Source organism: Cherax quadricarinatus, chromosome 32 (genome assembly GCF_038502225.1).
Source record: "Cherax quadricarinatus isolate ZL_2023a chromosome 32, ASM3850222v1, whole genome shotgun sequence".
In the NCBI taxonomy this organism is placed as follows: domain Eukaryota; kingdom Metazoa; phylum Arthropoda; class Malacostraca; order Decapoda; family Parastacidae; genus Cherax; species Cherax quadricarinatus.
The window spans coordinates 17,563,134-17,584,975 of NC_091323.1; the positions used below are offsets into that span (position 1 = coordinate 17,563,134).

At 40.0% G+C, this 21,842-nt stretch overlaps 1 protein-coding gene across 2 annotated transcripts in view; it reads right to left on the reverse strand.

Moving 5' to 3' along the window:
- Positions 1-21,842, reverse strand: part of LOC128690304 (cyclin-dependent kinase 17-like) — a 641,614-nt gene that overhangs the window by 69,964 nt on the left and 549,808 nt on the right. For both annotated transcript variants that reach the window (XM_070090483.1, XM_053778923.2), the window contains exon 7: positions 18,429-18,539. In XM_070090483.1, the coding sequence (XP_069946584.1) occupies positions 18,429-18,539 (111 nt within the window). The remainder of the gene's footprint in view (positions 1-18,428; positions 18,540-21,842) is intronic.

Genomic DNA, 21,842 nt, shown 5'->3' on the forward strand with positions numbered 1-21,842 from the left:
TCCATTCCTAAGACCATGTGGGTAAATGAATTCATCACTAGCAAGGAAAATACTATAATGGTAGTTGGTTTGTGTCAACCATCTTTGATATTGTTTTAATGTCACCTTTGCACCATTTATAACATTTTTAGTATATGTTTAACCCTTTGACTGTTGCAATCCCAAATCCTGAGGTGTCTCCTGGTGTTGCAAAATATTTGAAAAAAAAAAAACTGTTTTTTCTTAAGAAATGATAGAGAATCTTTTCCCGATGGTAATGACACCAAAAGTACAAAATTTGATGTAAAACTTACGGAATTATGCTCTCGCAAAGTTAGCAGTTTCGCCCACTTTGAGCCCTATTTTTGGCTAATTCCATTGTTCCGGTCAACCAAACTCATAGCTATTTCTTTAGAACTCCATTTGTTTGCTACAATTCGAGTTGGTTCGCCAGTACTTCCGGCCCGAGTCTTCTCCATATGGCGACCCGGCAGTGGCCCCCCGGGTGGGGGGGTGTCGTTCATCTTCTTCTTTCTTCCGTCTTCTTTCTTGGGGCCCTCCGGTTGGAGGGTAACTTCTTCTTCTCTCTTGCGGTGACTCCCCAGGGGGGAGTGTCTTCTCGCTTAGCATCCTCATCAGCAGGTGTCCTCTTGGTCTTCATCAGCAGGCATCCTCTTGGGCTTAATTAGCAGGTGTCTCTAAAGTCTTTGGGCACTAGCTGCCCCAGTGGACTGTTGATTGTGGTGGCATGGGCTGTAGGCAGGATCAGACTACTACCTAGCAAACAAATACAGGCTCCCATTGGGCTTTTTTTTTTTTTTAATTAAGCGGTGGAGGAGGAGGAGGAGGAGGAGGGTGGGGGTGAAAGAAAGGAGGGGTGGGAGAGTCTAAAGATGGGAGAGAGTAGTGGCGAGCATTGTCTGCATACGACGTCATCATCGAGGCAGTGGGTGAGCGGCCAGGACTGGGATGAGAGTTCCCAAGTCTCGGTCAGCCAGATACACCAGCCGGGCTGCCTTGTCTTCTCGGGTCGGGTCCCCAGGTGCCATCGGGAAGTGCCTTCATTGAATTGGCACTGTTGCGGGGCAGTCGAGCAGACAGTGCAAGAGGACCTTCGGCTCGATTTGATCACAGTGGCAGCAGCGCTCCTCTTGTATGTTCTCAATGAGGCGTCTGGCGGTAGGGTAGCCAAGTTGCAGGTGGTGGACCCCAACTTGCAACTTTCTGTCTAGCCTCTGCATGCTCGGTGGGGGCTGTAGCCCTGTCGTACCAGATCCGGCTCCGCGATGTGCCTGCGGCTGATGGAGATGTCAGCTGTTGGTTGGGCCTCGAGAGTGGCTGACTTTGCAGCACTATTCGCCGCATCATTCCCAGCGAAGTCGACATGGCTCGGTATCCAATTGATTGTTGCTCATTGGCCCTGCTCATTGTCTGCAGGTCACTCCTGATGGCGGTAAGAAGCTGGAAGTTGTCCATGGGTTCTCTGCGCATCATCGCCTGTATTGCCGCTCTGGAGTCGACGTGAATGACTGGGGGTTGCCAATGTTCCAGGAGCGCATGTTGCAGGGCTCTCTGGATGGCATGGAGTTCCACCTGGAGTACGGTGCAGTGATCTGGGAGTCGCCAGCCCGCCATCAGGGTAGCATGGTATACCCCGGCGCCCGTGCGGCCAGCCTCGGGGTCCCGGGAACCGTCAGTGTAGTATACTACACACTCCATTTGTTCTATCAATTGAGTACAAGAAACTGCCCATTTACCGATTTCAACTACCCAATAAAGTGGTCAGAAATTGGCAATTTGGCCAATTTCACACAAATTAAAAATACGACAATTTCAAAATAGGGTCCAGAATGAACACTGCAGACATTCCTGGCTCTAAAGTAACATTTTCTTTGTTCATCAGTCACATCCTCAGGCCCCTCTGATATTGCTTTTGCTCTCTATTTTGAATTTGTATTCAAACAAAAAATAGAAGATTTACTGTTATGCAGACTACTGTAATATTGTAATAATCGTATAAATAATGTCAACCTATTCATCACTGCATATCAGAATGGCTAGTTGGACATCTATTGGACAATGTTTACTCTTGAACATCGGCAAAAATCAAACATTTCCTCTACTTTGAGCTCCATTTCAAGGTCCTTTTCATAATAAAACCAATCAAAATCACCTCCATTTCTATAGTATGTTTTCCATTCTATGAAATGTGACTACAAAAAAGTGAATATAACCATAAAAACTATACGAAAATACACCTCAAAGTCGGCGTTTTAATCCAAAAACACGGTTGGAGTTTTTTTTTTTCATTGTGCACTGCATGCTGCAGGATTTTTTATATACTGCACACACTGACCACACAGACCCATTCTCTCACATGTGGACCTATCAGCTTTCTCCCGCTTGATCTGAAGCCACTAGAATTTTTGAGTATATATACGTCAAACACATTGGCTCATAAGACGTATATATACGACTGAAACAGTCAGAGTTAAATGTGTTTAGTGTACTGTATATTGTAATAAAATGAATAGAGTAAATCAGCTCTAATATACATTATTTAAGTATGCATACTAGTCAGAGAGCTTGTCGTAAGTCCAAGTCGTCAGTAAACGAGTACGTCACTAAGTGAGGAGAGGTTGTATATTACTAAACTTAAAAGGAGAAACTTTCGTTTCTCCTTTTGGGCCACCCTGCCTCAGTGGGATATGGCCAGTTTGTTGAAAGAACAACAACAATGGGTTTCAAGTGATTTGCTATGTGTATGCTATCTGTAGAAGTGTGAGTGTGTTAGATAGGAGTAAATGGAGACAAATGGTTTTTGGGACCTGATGAGCTGTTAGTGTGAGAGCAAGGTAATATTTTGTGAAGGGATTCATTGAAACTAGGTAGTACATAGGTTGGTAGACAGCAACTGCCCAGGGAGGTACTACAAAAGCCTGTAATTGTTATACATGATGGTAGGATTGCTGGTGTCTTTTTCTGTCTCAAACATGCAAGATTTCAGGTACGTCTTGCTACTTCTACTTACATTTAAGTCACAGTACATATGCATGTACAATTATATATATACACACCCTCTGGGTTTTCTTCTATTTCCTTACTAGTTCTTGTTCATTTCCTCTTATCTCCATGGGAAAGTGGAACAGAATTCTTCCTCTATAAGTCATGCGTGTCATAAGAGGTGTAAAAAAATGCCAGGAGCAAGGGGCTAGTAACCCCTTCTGTATAAATTACTAAATTTAAAAAGAGAAACTTTTGTTTTCCTTTTTGGGCCACCCTGCCTTGGTGGGACACAGTTTGTTGAAAGAATGATGATTCAGGGGAAACCAGTTAGCCGGACTCGAGTCCTGGAGATGGGAAGTATAATGCCTGCACTTTAGAGGAGGGGTCTGGGATATTAGCTGATTGGAGTGACATCTAAACTGTCATATATGAGCACTACAAAGACAGTGATTATGATAAATGATGGTGAAAGTGTTGAACGATGATGAAAGTTTTTTCTTTTTTTCAACCAACGTGTTAAATAATAATAAATGTAAAAAGAAAAGTTTTTTAAGGTTTTCTTTTTTGAGTTACCCTGCCTTGGTGGGATATGACCGGTATGTTTAAAAAAAAATAAATTATAATTTGGGATTTTATATATCTTGAGCACCAGTTTTTTCAAGAAATTCACAAATGCTTGAACAGCAAATCATAAATAATATACAATAATAATAGTAAAAATAAAAATAATGTTTATATTAACCCTTTCAGGGTTGAGAGGCCCTCTCCTAAACTTGTTCTCAGGGTCGAAAATTGTTCGGAAAAAAAAAAAAAATACACCTATCATCCGACTTACGACCGAGTTCAGTTCCGAGAAACCGGTCGTAAGTCGAAATGGACGTAAGTCGAACTTTACTACTGAATATCAACATGACATTTTTGTAATGACTTTATTTTGTTTTATTTTGGTATTTCATGTTTTACTTTACTTTTTATGCTGTTAGTACTGTATTTTATACTGTAAGGTTTAGGATAAACACTGTATACAACACAAACACTTGTTTATTTCCCAGAAATTTGGCATAAAAAACATGGTCGTAAGTCGAGACGTCGTATGTCGAGCAGGTCATAAGTCGGATAGCAGGTGTAATTTTTTTTATGAAAAGACAGAGAATTTTTTCCCTATCATAATGACATCAAAAGTATGAAATTTGATGGAAAACGTACGAAATTATGCTCTTGCGAAGTTAGCGGTCTCGACGGTGCTTACGCATCAGCGATTTTGCCCACTTTGAGCCCTATTTTCGGCCAATTCCACGTACTAGTCGACAAAAATCATAACTATTTTGCTAGAACTTCATTTTTTCTATCGAATGAGTACAAGAAACCACCCATTTACCGATTTCAACTATTCAATAAAGTGGTCAGAAATTAGCAATTTTGCTAATTTCACACAAATTTCAAAAGATGCCAATTTCCAAATAGGGTCCAGAATAAACAAGACAGATATTCCTGGCACTAAAGTAAAATTTCCTCTGTTCATTAGTCACGTCCCCAGGCCCCTCTTACATTTCTTTTGCTTTCCACTTTGAATTTTTATTCTTACAAAAAATAGAAGATTTACTGTTATGCAGACTACTGCATTAGTGTAGAATTGGTATAAATAATATCAGCACACTTGTGAAAGAATATTAGACTCACCAGTTGATGTGTATTGGACGCGTGGCATGATTTGTTTACTTTTGAACTTTGGTAAAAATCGAACATTTCTGCTACTTTGAGCTCAATTTCAAGATACTTTTCATTGTGAAACCAATGAAAATCATCTCATTTCTGTAATATGTCTTCCATTCTATAAAATGAGACCAGGAAAACTAGAATACACCCATAAATACCATACAAAAATACAGTGCAAAGTCGCTGTTTTAAACCAAAAACACGGTCAAGGTTTTTTGTTTCTCATTTTGCACTGTCTGCTGCATGATTTTTTTTATACTGCGCACACTGACCACAAAGATCCATTCTTTCATATGTAGGCCTACCAGGTTTCTCTTGCTAGATTTGAAGGCGCTAGAATTTAGGCGTACTAGTATATCAATAACCCTGGTGCATAAGCCGTACAAGTACGTCGGAAACCCTGAAAGGGCTAAAGAGTGACAGTGTAATCACCAGGACTATAAACTCTAGAAAGGGGATGTGCTTTCAAACAAGACTTTAAATCATGAAGACATTCCTAAGTCTTAATAACAAGAGACACTGACAACCTGTTACACAGTCTGGGAGCTACATAAGGAAAGGCTTTGTTTGCAAATCATTTCTTTCCACAGCATGAGGGTCCAGCAGTCTGAAAGAGTCCACAACAAATCAGAGTAACATTCTCAAGCCCGATGTAAAAGGTACAAGCACATTAGCAAGGTACTTGGGTTCATTTAATTTAATACAGTGGACCCCTGGTTATTGGCCGTAATCCGTTCCAGAAGGTCAGCCAAAAACCGAATTAATATTTCCCATAAGAATTAATGGAAATACAATTAATCCATTCCAAACAAAAGTAATCATAAAAAAATCATTTTTTTAACAATTATGTAAGTATTACATACCTTTATTGAAGGCTAATCCTGGCTTCTGGAAGATGGGGAGGAGGAAAGAGGGAGGAGTTAGTGTTTGGAAGGGGAATCCCCCTCCATAAAGACTTTAGGTAGCAAAGCCTTCTCTGGGGTTACTTCCCTTCTGTGTCTTTTATTGCCACTAGGACCAGCTTGAGATTCACTTGGCCCTTGTCTCACAAAATAACTGTCCAGAGTGCTCTGTTTCTGGTATCTCTAAGATTTCCCTGAAGTGGGACAGGGTTTTGTCACTAAACATGTTGCAGATATGGCTTGTTTCAGCTTTGTCAGGGTGGTGTTTCTCTACAAAAGCTTGCACCCTAGTCCACACTGCACACCTCTTTAATCTCTGAAGAAGGCACCTCCTTCACTCCCTCTTTCTCCTCCTCTGAAGCAAGTTCCTCAGCTGCAGTCTGTTGCTGTTCGAGATGAAGCTCTTGCAGCTCTTCAGTGGTTAGCTCTTCCCTGTGGTCCTCCACCAACTCTTCCACATCCTCGCCACTCACCTCCAACCTCAGGGACTTCCCCAGTGCCACAATAGAGTCCACAGGGTCAGGGTCAGCCTCAAACCCTTCAAAATCCCTATCTTGAACACAATCTGGCCACAGTTTTCTCCAAGCAGAGTTCAAAGTCTTGGAAGTCACTCCCTCCCAAGCCTTACCTATAAGACTTATGCAATGGAGGATAGTGAAGTGATTCCTCCAGAACTGTCTTAGGGTCAACTAAGTGTCCGAGGTCACTTCAAGGCACTTTTGAAACACTGCTTTTTTGTAGAGTTTATTGAAGTTAGAAATGACCTGCTGGTCCATGGGCTGGAGGAGAAGAGTGGTGTTAGGAGGCAAGAACTTCACTGTGATGAAACTGGTCCCCAAACACTTGGTCTTGCAAGTCTGGAGGATGTGCAGGAGCATTGTCCAGTACCAGGAGGCACTTCAGTGGCAATTTCTTTTCCAGGAGGTATTTTTTTAAACTTCAGCCAAACACATCATTAACCCACTCTTCGAAAATTTGCCTTGTGATCCATGCCTTATGATTAGCTTTCCACATCACACACAGTCAATTCTTCATGACATTGTTTTTCTTGAACACTCTGGGATTTTCTGAGTGATACACCAGTAAAGGCTTCACTTTGAAATCCCCACTAGCATTACCACACAACAAAAGAGTAAGCCTGTCTTTCACAGGCTTGTGTCCTGGCAGTGCCTTTTCCTCCAGGTAATGTAGCTCCTGTTTGGCATTTTCTTCCAAAACAGGCCTGTTTCGTCACAACTGAACACTTGTTGGGGTTCAAATCCTTCAGCCTTTACATAGTCCTCTCTCTTCCATTATTGGTGGCCTTTGTTTAGTTAGAAAAGCTACTCCTTTTGCAACATTAGCATCTTTGATTTGTTCTTTCATTGCCAGGATGGACGTCATTGTTGATTTATTCTTGCTGTACATCCTGGCAAGTTTCATCACCTTCATACCACTCTCAAACTTCTTTATCACTTCACGCTTAAATTCCATGGTATTTCTCACTTTCTTTACCACAAGAACTTTACTAGGAACTTTCTTTGGAGCCATGGTTACTTATTTCACAGTTGCACTGCAAGAAAAACCACTAAAAACAATGGTAAACAAGCAAAATGTTTGGATGTATGAGCAGAAGCTTCCTCAGCCACCGAGAGAGAGAGCCAAACTGAAGCGCAAGTTACCCCAGCCGGCGGATGGACGCGTCCAAAATGGCCGATAACTAGGCGCCGAAAAACCCACCGATAACCGAGTTGGCCGATAACCAAACCGGCCAATAACCGGGGGTCCACTGTACATTAGTTTTAAATGTTAATATATGGAGTTTCAGTTCAATTCTTGTCTTGATAAGGAGCCACTGCAAGTCAAACAAGTAGGAACTAGTGGGAGCGTCAGGTGGGAATAAAAATACCAGTTTAGCTGCATTATTCAGTGTAGACTGAGGGGAACCAGCAGTGTAATAAAGAAAAAATAAAATAAAAAATCGAAATAAAAAAAAAATTTCTTACAGAAAAATAAAGTGTCAATCTGGCAATATTGTGGTGCAATCCACTTGTTCATACCATTTTTCTAAGTCTTTTTATGGTAATTTTATCATTACATTCAATTATGTCATCAGAATGACACAATGACGTATTATATTTATAATTTTTCAATACTGTATTAGTTTTTGTCAGTATTTATCAAATACATTACATGTCATCTTCTGAAGCTACATTACTAAGCCTTTACTTGTTCAAGAAATGTCAACTTGGCACTGCTTTTACCTAGGTGTTGCCCTATCAAAATTCACTATTTTTATATCTTCTTATTTTTTGGGAAAACTTCTAGTGTACACTTACCATATTCTTAGCTTACAATAAAAAATACAGTGGACCCTCGACTAACGCTATTAATCCGTTCCTGAGAGCTCATCGTAAGTCAAAATTATCGTTAGTCAAGTTAATTTTCCCCATAAGAAATAATGGAAATCAAATTAATCCGTGTAGGACACCCCAAAGTATGAAAAAAAAATTGTTTTTACCACATGAAATATTAATTTTAATACACACAAACTGAAGAAGACATGCACAGTTACATGACACTTATCTTTATTGAAGATCTGGTGATGATTGATGGGATGGGAGGAGGGGAGAGTGTTGATGGTCTTAGTGTTTAGAAGGGGAATCCCGTTCCATTAGGACTTGAGGTGGCAAGTCCTTTTCCGGGGTTACTTCCCTTCCCTTTAAATCTCTCAAACCAACCTTTGCTGGCCTTAAATTCACTCACATCACCACTAGTTGCTGGCATTTTTGAATTAAATCGTCATGCAACTTCCTAGCCTTTTCACATATGATCGCTTTAGAGATGCTATCTCCTGCTATCTGTTTTTCGTTTACCCACACCAATAACAGTCTCTCAATATCTTCGAGTACTTGCGATCTCAGTTTCGAAAACATAGTTGCACCTTTGGCAAGAACAGCTTTCTTGATTGCCGTTTTCTTGGCCATAATAGTAGCGATGGTTGATTGGGGTTTTGTGTACAACCTGGCCAGCTCGGAGACACGCACTCCACTTTCATACTTAGCAATGATCTCTTTCTTCATATCCATAGTAATTCTCACAGTTTTTGCTGTAGGGTTGGCACTAGAAGTTTTCTTGGGGCCCATGGTGACTTATTTTTTCAGGTTTATTTTATTTATTATCACACTGGCCGATTCCCACCAAGGCAGGGTGGCCCGAAAAAGAAAAACTTTCACCATCATTCACTCCATCACTGTCTTGCCAGAAGGGTGCTTTACACTACAGTTTTTAAACTGCAACATTAACACCCCTCCTTCAGAGTGCAGGCACTGTACTTCCCATCTCCAGGACTCAAGTCTGGCCTGCCGGTTTCCCTGAATCCCTTCATAAATGTTACTTTGCTCACACTCCAACAGCACGTCAAGTATTAAAAACCATTTGTCTCCATTCACTCCTATCAAACACGCTCACGCATGCCTGCTGGAAGTCCAAGCCCCTCGCACACAAAACCTCCTTTACCCCCTCCCTCCAACCTTTCCTAGGCCGACCCCTACCCCGCCTTCCTTCCACTACAGACTGATACACTCTTGAAGTCATTCTGTTTCGCTCCATTCTCTCTACATGTCCGAACCACCTCAACAACCCTTCCTCAGCCCTGTGGACAACAGTTTTGGTAATCCCGCACCTCCTCCTAACTTCCAAACTACGAATTCTCTGCATTATATTCACACCACACATTGCCCTCAGACATGACATCTCCACTGCCTCCAGCCTTCTCCTCGCTGCAACATTCATCACCCATGCTTCACACCCATATAAGAGCGTTGGTAAAACTATACTCTCATACATTCCCCTCTTTGCCTCCAAGGACAAAGTTCTTTGTCTCCACAGACTCCTAAGTGCACCACTCACTCTTTTTCCCTCATCAATTCTATGATTCACCTCATCTTTCATAGACCCATCTGCTGACACGTCCACTCCCAAATATCTGAATACGTTCACCTCCTCCATACTCTCTCCCTCCAATCTGATATTCAATCTTTCATCACCTAATCTTTTTGTTATCCTCATAACCTTACCCTTTCCTGTATTCACCTTTAATTTTCTTCTTTTGCACACCCTACCAAATTTCAGGTGCAATCACTAAAAAGGCTGTGATAATATGAAATGTTCCGATTGTATGCTTGGAAGCGACTGTGGTGGCTGGCTGGCTTGTAAACACTGGCCAGAAGTGGACGCGTCTCAGACGGAACTAATAGTGTTGGTCGAGTTTTTTAGCGCTAGTCGAGGCAAAAATTTTGCGTTAAAATGTATCGCTAGTCAGATTTATCGTTAATCGATGCCATCGTTGGTCGAGAGTCCACTGTAATTGAAAATGGACTATTATTGAAAATTTCTGAACACTGCTCTCCCTCTGAAGTTGTTTTAGAAGTAATTAGGCAAATCCCACAAACAATAGTAAAAGCTGATTCAAGAGGCAATGATAGTACACTTTGCATATCAAGACTTTGACTGAATAGAGATTACCAGTATGAAAATTCAAAGATTTAACAATTTTGTGATTATGCCAAACAAGTAACAAAGGTAAACACTCAGACAGATGTCTCTAATTGTATGGAAAGCCAATTCTCTCAGCCAGAAAGTGTAGGGAGTCTGTATCATACATGACAGATTGCCATGATAAGTTGCAAATGAGAAATATTTGCCATTGTGCTATGCACTACCTTGAAATATAACTAAAAGTGGTGTACCTTTGATGGGTTCCAAGAGTTTGTCTACTCCCAGAACCTGGCCTTGGGTCAGCCTTGTCTCATGCTTGCCTGGTGAACTGGTGGCCTGCTGACCCATATATCCATCACAGCCTAGTTGATCTAGCAACTGGTGAAGATTGTCTAATTTCCTCTTGAATACTTCTACACTTGTTCCAGCAGTTTTTCTAATAACTTCTAGTAACATACTGAATAGCCTGGCCACATATGCAAGACTTTGGCATTCCCAGTAATTTAACCCTTTGACTGTCGCGGCTGTATATATACGTCTTACGAGGTACCGTGTTTGACGTATATATACTCATAAATTCTAGCGGCTTCAAATCAAGCAGGAGAAAGCTGGTAGGCCCACATGTGAGAGAATGGGTCTGTGTGGTCAGTGTGCACCATACAAAAAAAATCCTGGAGCACCCAGTGCATAATGAGAAAAAAAAAACTCCGACCATTTTTTTTAATTCAAATGCCGACTTTGTGGTCTATTTTCATATGGTATTTATTGTTGTATTCTCATTTTCTTGGTCTCATTTGATAGAATGGAAAACATATTATAGAAATGGAGGTGATTTTGATTGATTTTACTATAAAAAGAACCTGGAAATGGAGCTCAAAGTAGGGGAAATGTTTGATTTTTGCCAATGTTCAAAAGTAAACAAATGATGTCTTGTCCAATAAATGTCCAACTAGCCATTCTAATATGCAGTCATGAATGGGTTGATGTTCTTTATACAATTATTACAGTATTGCAGTAGTCTGCATAATAGTAAGTCTTCTATTTTTTGTTTGAATAAAAATTCAAAATAGAAAGCAAGAGTAATATCAGAGGGGCCTGGAGACATGACTGATGAACAAAGAAAATGTTACTTTAGAGCCAGGAATGTCTGCATTGTTCATTCTGGACCTTATTTTGAAATTGTCATATTTTTTAATTTTCATGAAATTGGCCAAATTGCAAATTTCTGACCACATTATTGGGTTGTTGAAATCGGTAAATGGGCAGTTTCTTGTACTCAATCGATAGAAAAAATGGAGTTCTAAAGAAATAGCTATGAGTTTGGTCAACTGGAACAATGGAATTATCCGAAAATAGGGCTCAAAGTGGGCAAAATCGCCGATTTGTAAATATCGCCGAGGTCGCTAACTTCGCGAGAGCATAATTCCGTCAGTTTTCCATCAAATTTCGTTTTTTTTTTTTGGTGTCATTACAATCGGGAAAAGATTCTCTATCATTTCATAAGAAAAATGAATTTTTTTTTTTTAAATTTTGCGACACCAGGAGACACCTCAGGATTGGGGGTTGCGACAGTCAAAGGGTTAAATGTTTTATCAGCTCTCTGTCGGCCATAAACAATCTCTATCTGTTCCAGTTCTGATACCTCTCCTGCCCTGAATGGGGCCATTAGGGGCCAGTCATCCAATTTTTAAAAAAAAAAAAAAAGAGAAAAATTATGGAGATTGAGTTATTCATGTAGAAAAATAGCTTAACTTTTTGGCGACACAATGGTACAAGAATGAATGTTCTATGATGTTTCTACAAGAAATTAAAGTCATTTATATCAGGTATGGTAACGGCGATGTGGGTAGCACGTTTGCTCACAGCCCATATATTTTTTGGAAATTTTTCCTTGTTTTTTATCGCTATTTCTTGCATTATTCCTTCTAATATAATAACTGACTATTTGGCATCATAAAACAGTAGGCGGAGCTTATCCGTAGACTTCTAGCCAATCAGGAACCGTCTGGGAACACCGGCAGTATTCCCACTCCAGAGAGCCAGGAGAAATCACTTCATTATGCTTATATCAACTCTACGGCTTATTTATCTATCAGAATTGATCTAATATATAATAAACACTATAAATAACATACAAACATGTTACATACTCTAGACTGAATAAAATAGGCCATAATATGGCGAGAGTCCACCAGAAATATTTTGATACAAATGAGTTACTCGTCTCCATGTTGTATTCTTTGGTCTTTGAGTAAGAGAAAACAGTGTTTTGAAGAGGACAACTGCACTAGAACGCCAGTTTACTAAGAAACCCACCGAAACAAACGCGATTTTCGCGAATTTTTTTTTTTTCGAGATGGTGTTCTGGCCGGCATTCCAGGCCAATATCTCAGAAGTAACTTGTTCACTTATTTTGCTTGTTTCCCCCTTTATTACTTAATTAACCCTTTGACTGTCGAAGGGCCAAATCCTGAAGTTGCTTCTGGTGTCGCAAAATATTCGAAAAAAAAAAAAATTATTTTTTCTTAGGAAATGATAGAGAATCTTTTCCCGATTGTAAAGACACCAAAAAAACGAAATTTGATGGAAAACTGACGGAATTACGCTCTCGCGAAGTTAGCGACTTCGGCGATATTTAAAAATCGGCAATTTCGCCCACTTTGAGCCCTATTTTCGGCTAATTCCGTTATTCCAGTCAACCAAACTCATAACTATTTCTTCAGAACTCTATTTTTTCTATCGATTGAGTACAAGAAACTGCCCATTTACCGATTTCAACTACCCAATAACATGGTCAGAAATTTGCAATTTGGCCAATTTCACGAAAATTAAAAAATACGACAATTTCAAAATAAGGTCCAGAATGAACAATGCAGACATTCCTGGCTCTAAAATAACATTTTCTTTGTTCATCAGTCATGTCTCCAGGTCCCTGTGATATTACTCTTGCTTTTTATTTTGAAATTTTATTCAAACAAAAAATAGAAGATTTACTGTTATGCAGACTACTGCAATACTGTAATAATTGTAAAAATTACATCAACCCATTCATGACTGCGTATTAGAATGGCTATTTGGACATTTATTGGACAATGACATCATTTGTTCACTTTTGAACATCGGCAAAAATCAAACATTTCCTGTACTTTGTGCTCCATTTCCAGGTTCTTTTTATAGTAAAATTAATCAAAATCACCTCCATTTCTATAATATAGTTTCCATTCTATCAAATGAGACCAAGAAAACGAGAATACAACCACAAATACTATACGAAAATAGACCACAAAGTCGGCATTTTAATTAAAAAAAACGGTCGGAGTTTTTTTTTTCTCATTATGCACTGCGTGCTCCAGGATTTTTTTTATGTGGTGCACACTGACCACACAGACCCATTCTCTCACATGTGGGCCTACTAGCTTTCTCCTGCCTGATTTGAAGCCGCTAGAATTTATGAGTATACGTGTATATACGTCAAACACGGTACCTCACAAACGTATATATACGGCCGCGACAGTCAAAGGGTTAAATGGAATAATATTCACAGAAATTGTAGAATAATGATTTCTCTAATTTGCTATTATTCATTTTTGGAAATATTCCAAATACTTTGGGATTTATGTGGGAGTAATGGGCAGATTTTTTGCAACATTCCAAGAACTAACAAACTTTATTTTTTTGTGAAATAAAGATAAGTTATTTAGAGGAAAGGAATTAATTAAAAATTCATATTAGCATTGTTCTCTCAGCACCAAGTGTCCAGTTACCTTACGTCGTCCCATATAGGACTACCATCCTGCCAAAGGGCATTTTCAGTAAATCAGTCCTTTCTCAGTTGTTATTTGAGGTATCTTATTGATAAATATTTACAGGAAATAGAGAAAACACTTCATCTTGTGCACCAAAACTGAAGGAAATCTGACAGTAAACAAAAAAGCAACTTTTTTTTTCGCACAAAAAATTGGATGAAAGGCCCCTTTTAACACTAGAAAAGATTCTAAATTAGAGAGCACAAGTAATTTGAGAAGTGTCACCACTGGTACTATTTCAGTTGTTTTGAAAGTTCTCCTTATCCACCTGGTCATCTTCCTGGCTTTTTTGACATGTGCCTTTTTAAGTTCTTTGAAAGAGAAGTCAGTCGATGTATTATTCTTAGATTTTTTTTTTTTTTTTTTTTAACAAGTTGGCCATCTCCCACCGAGGCAGAGTGACTCAAAAAGAAAAGGCTTTCATCATTCAAGACTTTCACCTCACTCACACAATCACTGTTTTTGCAGAGGTGCTCAGAATACAACAGTTTAGAAGCATATACGTATAAAGATACACATCATATCCCTCCAAACTGCTAGTATCTCCTTTAAAGTGCAGGCATTGTACTTCCCATTTCCAGGACTCAAGTCCAGCTATATGAAAATGACCGGTGTTCTTGAATACCTTCACTAAATATTACCCTGCTCACATTCCAACAGCTCGTCAGGTCCCAAATACTATTCGTCTCCATTCACTCCTATCTAACATGCTCACGCATGCATGCTGGAAGTCCAAGCCCCTCACCCACAAAACCTCCTTTATTCCCTCCCTCCAACTTTTTCGAGGACGACCCCTACCCTGCTTTCCTTCCCTTACAGATTTATACGCTCTCCATGTGATTCTACTTTGATCCATTCTCTCTAAATGACCAAACCACCTCAACAACTCTTCTTCATCCCTCTGATTAATACTTTCATTAACTCTACACCTCCTCCTACTTTCCACACTCCATATTTTCTGCATAATATTTACACCACACACTGCCCTTAGACAGGACATCTCCACTGCCTCCAACCGTCTCCTCGCTGCAGCATTTACAACCCAAGCTTCACACCCATATAAGTGTGATGGTACCACTATACTTTCATACATTCCCTTCTTTGCCTCCATAGATAACGTTTTTTGTCTCCACATATACCTCAACGCACCACTCACCTTTTTTCCTTCATCAATTCTATGATTAACCTCGTACTTCATAAATCCATCCACTGACACGTCAACTCCCAAATATCTGAAAACATTCACTTCTTCCATACTCCTCCTCTCCAATTTGATATCCAATTTATCTTTATCTAAATCATTTGATAGTCTCATCACCTTACTCTTTTCTATGTTCACTTTCAACTTTCTACCTTTACACACACTCCCAAACTCATCCACTAACCTTTGCAATTTTTCTTTAGAATCTCCCATAAGCACAGTATCATCAGCAAAAATAACTGTGTCCATTCCCATTTTGTATTTGATTCCACATAATTTAGTCCCACCCATCTCCCGAACACCCTAGCCTTTACTTCTTTTACAACCCCATCTATAAATATATTAAACAACCATGGTGACATTACACATCCCTGTCTAAGACCTACTTTTACCGGGAAGTAGTCTCCTGCTCTTCTACACACCCTAACCTGAGCCTCAATATTCTCATGAAAAATCTTTACAGAATTTAGTAACTTACCACCTATTCCATATACTACTTGCAACATCTGCCACATTGCTCCCCTATCCACTCTATCATATGCCTTTTCTAAACCCATAAATGAAATGAAAACTTCCCTATCTGTATATAAATACTGTTCACATATATGCTTCAATGTAAACACTTGATCTACACATCCCCTACTGGCTCTAAAACCTCCTTGCTCATCCGCAATCCTACATTCTGTCTTACCTCTAATTCTTTCAATTATAACCCTACTGTACATTTTCCTGGTACACTCAGTAAACTAATTCCTCTATTATTTTTACAATCTCTTTTGTCCCCCTTCCCTTTATATAATGGAACTATATATGCTCTCTGCCAATCCCTAGGTACCTTCCCCTCTTTCATACATTTATTTAACAAAAATACCAACCACTCTCTAGGTAGTAGGTTGATAGACAGCAACCACCCAGGGAGGTACTACCATCCTGCCAAGTGAGTGTAAAACGAAAGCCTGTAATTGTTTTACATGATGGTAGGATTGGTGGTGTCCTTTTTTCTGTCTCATGAACATGCAAGAGTTCAGGTATGTCTTGCTACTTCTACTTCTACTTATTCTTGTTTATTTCCTCTTATCTCCATGGGAAAATGGAACAGAATTCTTCATCTGTAAGCCATGCGTGTCGTAAGAAGCGAATAAAATGCCGGGAGCAAGGGGCTAGTAACCCCCTTCTCCTGTATAGATTACTAAATTTAAAAAGAGAAGCTTTTGTTTTTCTTTTTGGGCCACCCTGCCTCAGTGGGATACAGCCAGTATGTTGAAAAAAAAAAAAACACTAACACTATATTCCCCCTGCTTTTAACATTTCTGTCATGATCCCATCAGTTCCAGCTGCTTTACCCCCTTTCATTCTGCGTAATGCCTCACGCACCTCCCCAACTCACATCCTGCTCTTCCTCACTCCTAAAAGATGGCATACCTCCCTGGCCAATGCATGAAATTAATGCATCCCTTTTGTCGTCGACATTTAAAAGTTCCTCAAAATATTCTCGCCATCTACCCAATACCTCCATCTCCCCATCTACTAACTCCCCTACTCTGTTTTTAACTGACAAATCCATTTGTTCCCTAGGCTTTCTTAACTTGTTTAACTCCAAAAATTTTTTCTTATTTTCATTAAAATTTCTTGACAGTGCCTCTCCCACTCTGTCATCTTCTCTCCTTTTGCACTCCCTCACCACTCTCTTCACCTTTCTTTTACTCTCCATATACTCTGCTCTTCTTATGACACTTCTGCTTTGTAAAAGCTTCTCATAAGCTACCTTTTTCTCTTTTATCACACCCTTTACTTCATCATTCCACCAATCACTCCTCTTTCCTCCTGTACCCACCCTCCTATAACCACAAGCTTCTGCCCCACATTCTAATACTGCCTTTTTAAAATTATTCCAACCCTCTTCAAACCCCCCACTACTCATACTTGCACTAGCCCACCTTTCTGCCAATAGCTGCTTATATCTCACCTGAACTTCATCCTCCCTTAGTTTATACACTTCCACCTCTCTCTTACTTGTTGCTGCCACCTTCCTCTTTTCCCATCTACCTCTTACTCTAACTGTAGCTACAACTAAATAATGATCCGATATATCAGGTGCCCCTCTATAAACATGTACATCCTGGAGCCTTCCCATCAACCTTTTATCCACAAATGCATAATCTAACAAACTACTTTCATTATGTGCTATATCATACCTTGTATATTTATTTATCCTCTTTTTCATAAAATATGTATTACCTATTACCAAACCTCTTTCTACACATAGCTCAATTATAGGCTCCCCATTTTCATTTACTCCTGGTATCCCAAATTTACCTACTACTCCCTCCACAATATTTTTACCCATTTTAGCATTGAAATCCTCAACCACAGATACTCTCACACTTGGTTCAAAACTCCCCATGCATTCACTCAACATTAACCAAAATCTCTCTCTCTCTCCCCTACACTTCTCTTTTCTCTAGGTGCATACGCTTAGTATAACCCACTTTTCACATCCAACCATTATTTTACTCCACATAATCCTTGAATTAATACATTTATATTCCCTCTTTTCCTGCCATAGCTTATCCTTCAACATTATTGCTACTCCTTTAGCTCTAACTCTATTTGAAACTCCTGACCTAATCCCATTTATTTCTCTCCACTGAAACTCTCCCACCCCCATTCGGCTTTGTTTCACTTAAAGCCAGGACATCCAGCTTCTTCTCATTCATAACATCCACAATCATCTCTTTCTTATCATTTGCATAACATCCACGCACATTCAGACATCCCACTTTGACAAAGAAATCTTCATTAATTCCATCTCCCCTGTGTTTGAAGAAACTAGCCTGAAAGATGGTAATTGTCAAGCAGTATGAACTCCAGCTCAGATAGAGTAAAGCCTTTAAAGCTCCTGTACCTGCTGAACCCTTAGTTGAATATTGAAATAATAGTGTCCATGCTCTATTGAAGTCTCAAAGCTCTGACTATCTGATTTCATCAATGCAAGAAACCCATCCTTTGTGAAAAAAGATGATAGTGCTCGCTCTTGTTCCCGCTATGCAACTATCTTAAATAGTAAGGTAGCAGCACACTGCTGGTATTCCCACTTTTGTTAAATGAAAATATTACAATACTTGCTCTTCGAATAGTCTTCTACAATATAAATTTGTGATCTTACTAATTTCCTTTCCTATTTTCATCCATTAAATCCTGATGACTATCTTTTTATATCAAAAAATATTATTCATGTCTTTAAATGAATATTCAAGGAAACACTTTAAAAGCTTACTTCAGAAGTTCTCACTATAATTGCATCTGGGTATACCAGGCACATAAATTTTTAGACTATACCTTCAATTCTCCCAGGTCATTGATGAGAAGGTTCTGAGGTTTTAAATCACGATGGAGGACCCGTCGCTGGTGACAATAAGCTAACCCTCGCAGTAGTTGAAACAGGAAGATCTGAGAACAAAAGTAGTGGTAATTACATGTGTATATTTAAAAAGTTAGTAAACAACAGTAGCAAAATATTTAGTTAAGTAATAATGCCGATACAAGAAATGTACACACAATATAAATACAGAATTTCTTTTTTTTTTATATTCAATGTCAATAAAATGAAGGATACTGAACAAAATATTTAGTGAACATAATTGACTGACTGACTGCCTCGTTAACACTACGATATAAACAATCTAAAACCTGTGATGAAATTCACTTGATGTAGCCTGAACATGTAGATGCTACCAATTTTAATTTTATATCCTTGACATAATATGGAATGCAAAAAGATTAAAATTACTTATAGTGATAGAAGTAGAAGTACTGTACATTATGGTATTATAAAAACATTCTGCAGAACTATAGTTCGTATGATATATATTAAAATTAATTATGCAAATTATCCAATTAAGTATTAGATAAACATGCCAAAATCAAATCAGCTCAAGACTTTAAAAAAAAAAAAAAAAAAAAACTCATACAGTGCTTGGCTGATCTTAACACCACCAAAAAAACTGCTGGCTTAATTCCAATATTAATAAAAGACAACAGAGAGGAGAATTTAAATTCCTGACCACTGCAGTACCCCAGTGAAGCATATCCTCCAAGCTCATAAATCAAGTCTATCAGAACACAGAGGATGATACTTCAAGGTGAAACATCAGTAAGGGGTTCAGGCACTGTCTTATACCATTTTAGCAACACACCTACTACTGCCTCACACAATCAAGCAAAAATCAGAAGGGCGGGTGTGCTGCATGTTCCTAGACTGCAAAAAAAAAAAAAAAAAAAAAAAAAAAAAAAACAGAGGTCTGAAACAAACTGGAGATACAAGGTGAAGTGACAGGAAGAGGACCAGTGTGGATACAGTAATATCTGAAAGACCAACAAAACCTAAGTTACTTACGAGGGATGATTAGCCTCGTACATGATAATGTTTGTGCATGATACACAAGTTAATAAGTATAAAAGAAACACCAAATCACTTCATGACCTTGAAAGGCTATAAAAAAGTAAAACTAAAATAGTTAAGGGAGTTCAAGCCCAACAAATAGAAATTACTGCTAGTGTGAGAGAGAGAGAGAGAGAGAGAGAGAGAGAGAGAGAGAGAGAGAGAGTGAGAGTGAGAGTGAGAGTGAGAGTGAGAGTGAGAGTGAGTGAGTGAGAGAGAGAGAGAGAGAGTGAGTGAGTGAGTGAGTGAGTGAGTGAGTGAGAGAGTGAGAGAGTGAGAGAGTGAGAGAGTGAGAGAGTGAGAGAGTGAGAGAGTGAGAGAGTGAGAGAGTGAGTGAGTGAGTGAGTGAGTGAGTGAGTGAGTGTGTGTGTGTGTGTGTGTGTGTGTGTGTGTGTGTGTGTGTGTGTGTGTGTGTGTGTGTGTGTGTGTGTGTACTCACCTAATTGTGGTTGCAGGGGTCGAGACTCGGCTCCTGGCCCCGCCTCTTCACTGATCGCTACTGGGTCCTCTCTCTCTCTGCTTCCTGAGCTTTGTCATACCTCTTCTTTAAACTATGTATGGTTCCTGCCTCCACTACTTCACTTGCTGACAACTCTATGACTGAAGAAATACTTCCTAACGTCCCTGTGACTCGTCTGAGTCTTCAGCTTCCAGTTGTGACCCCATGTCCCTGTGTCCCCTCTCTGGAACATCCTATCTCTGTCCACCTTGTCTATTCCCCACAGTATCTTGTATGTCGTTATCATGTCTCCCCTGACCCTTCTGTCCTCCAGTGTCGTCAGTCCGATTTCCCTTAACCTTTCCTCGTACGACATTCCCTTGAGCTCTGGGACTAGCCTTGTTGCAAACCTTTGTACTTTCTCTAACTTCTTGACGTGCTTGACCAGGTGTGGGTTCCAGACTGGTGCTGCATACTCCAGTATGGGCCTAACATACACAGTGTACAGTGTCTTGAACGATTCCTTATTAAGGTATCGGAACGCTATTCTCAGGTTTGCCAAGCGCCCGTATGCTGCAGCAGTTATTTGGTTGATGTGTGCCTCTGGTGATGTGCTCGGTGTTATGGTCACTCCAAGGTCTTTCTCCCTGAGTGAGGTCTGTAGTCTTTGTCCACCTAGCCTATACTCTGTCTGCAGTCTTCTTTGCCCCTCCCCAATCTTCATGACTTTGCATTTGGCTGGATTAAATTCGAGAAGCCAGTTACTGGACCACATGTCCAGCCTGTCCAGGTCTCTTTGCAGTCCTGCCTCATCCTCGTCCAATTTAATTCTTCTCATCAACTTCACATCATCTGCGAACAGGGACACTTCAGAGTCTATTCCTTCCATCATGTCGTTCACATATATTAAAAATAGCACTGGTCCTAGAACTGACCCCTGTGGGACTCCGCTCGTAACAGGCGCCCACTGTGATACCTCTTCACGTACCATGACTCGTTGCTGCCTCCCTGTCAGGTATTCCCTTATCCATTGCAGTGCCCTCCCTTTTACATGCGCCTGATCCTCCAGCTTCTGCACTAATCTCTTGTGGGGAACTGTGTCAAAGGCCTTCCTGCAGTCTAGGAAAACGCAATCTACCCACCCCTCTCTCTCGTGTCTTACTTCTGTTACCTTGTCATAAAACTCCAGGAGGTTTGTGATACAGGATTTGCCTTCCATGAACCCATGCTGGTTTTCATTTATAATCTTGTTCCTTTCCAGGTGTTCGACCACTCTCCTCCTGATAATCTTCTCCATGACTTTGCACACAATACATGTCAGAGACACAGGTCTGTAGTTTAGTGCCTCGTTTCTGTTTCCTTTCTTAAATATGGGGACTACATTAGCTGTCTTCCATTTCTCAGGTAGTTGCCCAGTTTCAAGGGATGTGTTGAAGATTGTGGTTAGAGGCATGCACAGCATCTCTGCTCCTTCTCTAAAGACCCATGGGGAGATGTTGTCCGGTCCCATCGCCTTTGAGGTGTCAAGGTCACTTAAGAGCTTCTTCACCTCCTCCTCAGTTGTTCGTATGTCATCCAACACTTGTTGGTATATTCCCTCTTGATGTTCCCTTCTGTGCTGTCTTCCCACAGCCCTTCCTGTCTCTACTGTAAAAACTTCCTTAAATCTCCTGTTCAGCTCCTCACATACCTCCTGATCATTTCTTGTGAGTTCCCCACCTTCTGTCCTTAATCTGATCACCTGGTCTTTGACTCTTGTCTTCCTCCTGATGTGGCTATACAACAGTTTCGGGTCAGTCTTGATTCTCGATGCTATGTCATTTTCATACTGTCGCTGGGCCTCCCTCCTTACCTGTGCATACTCATTCCTGGC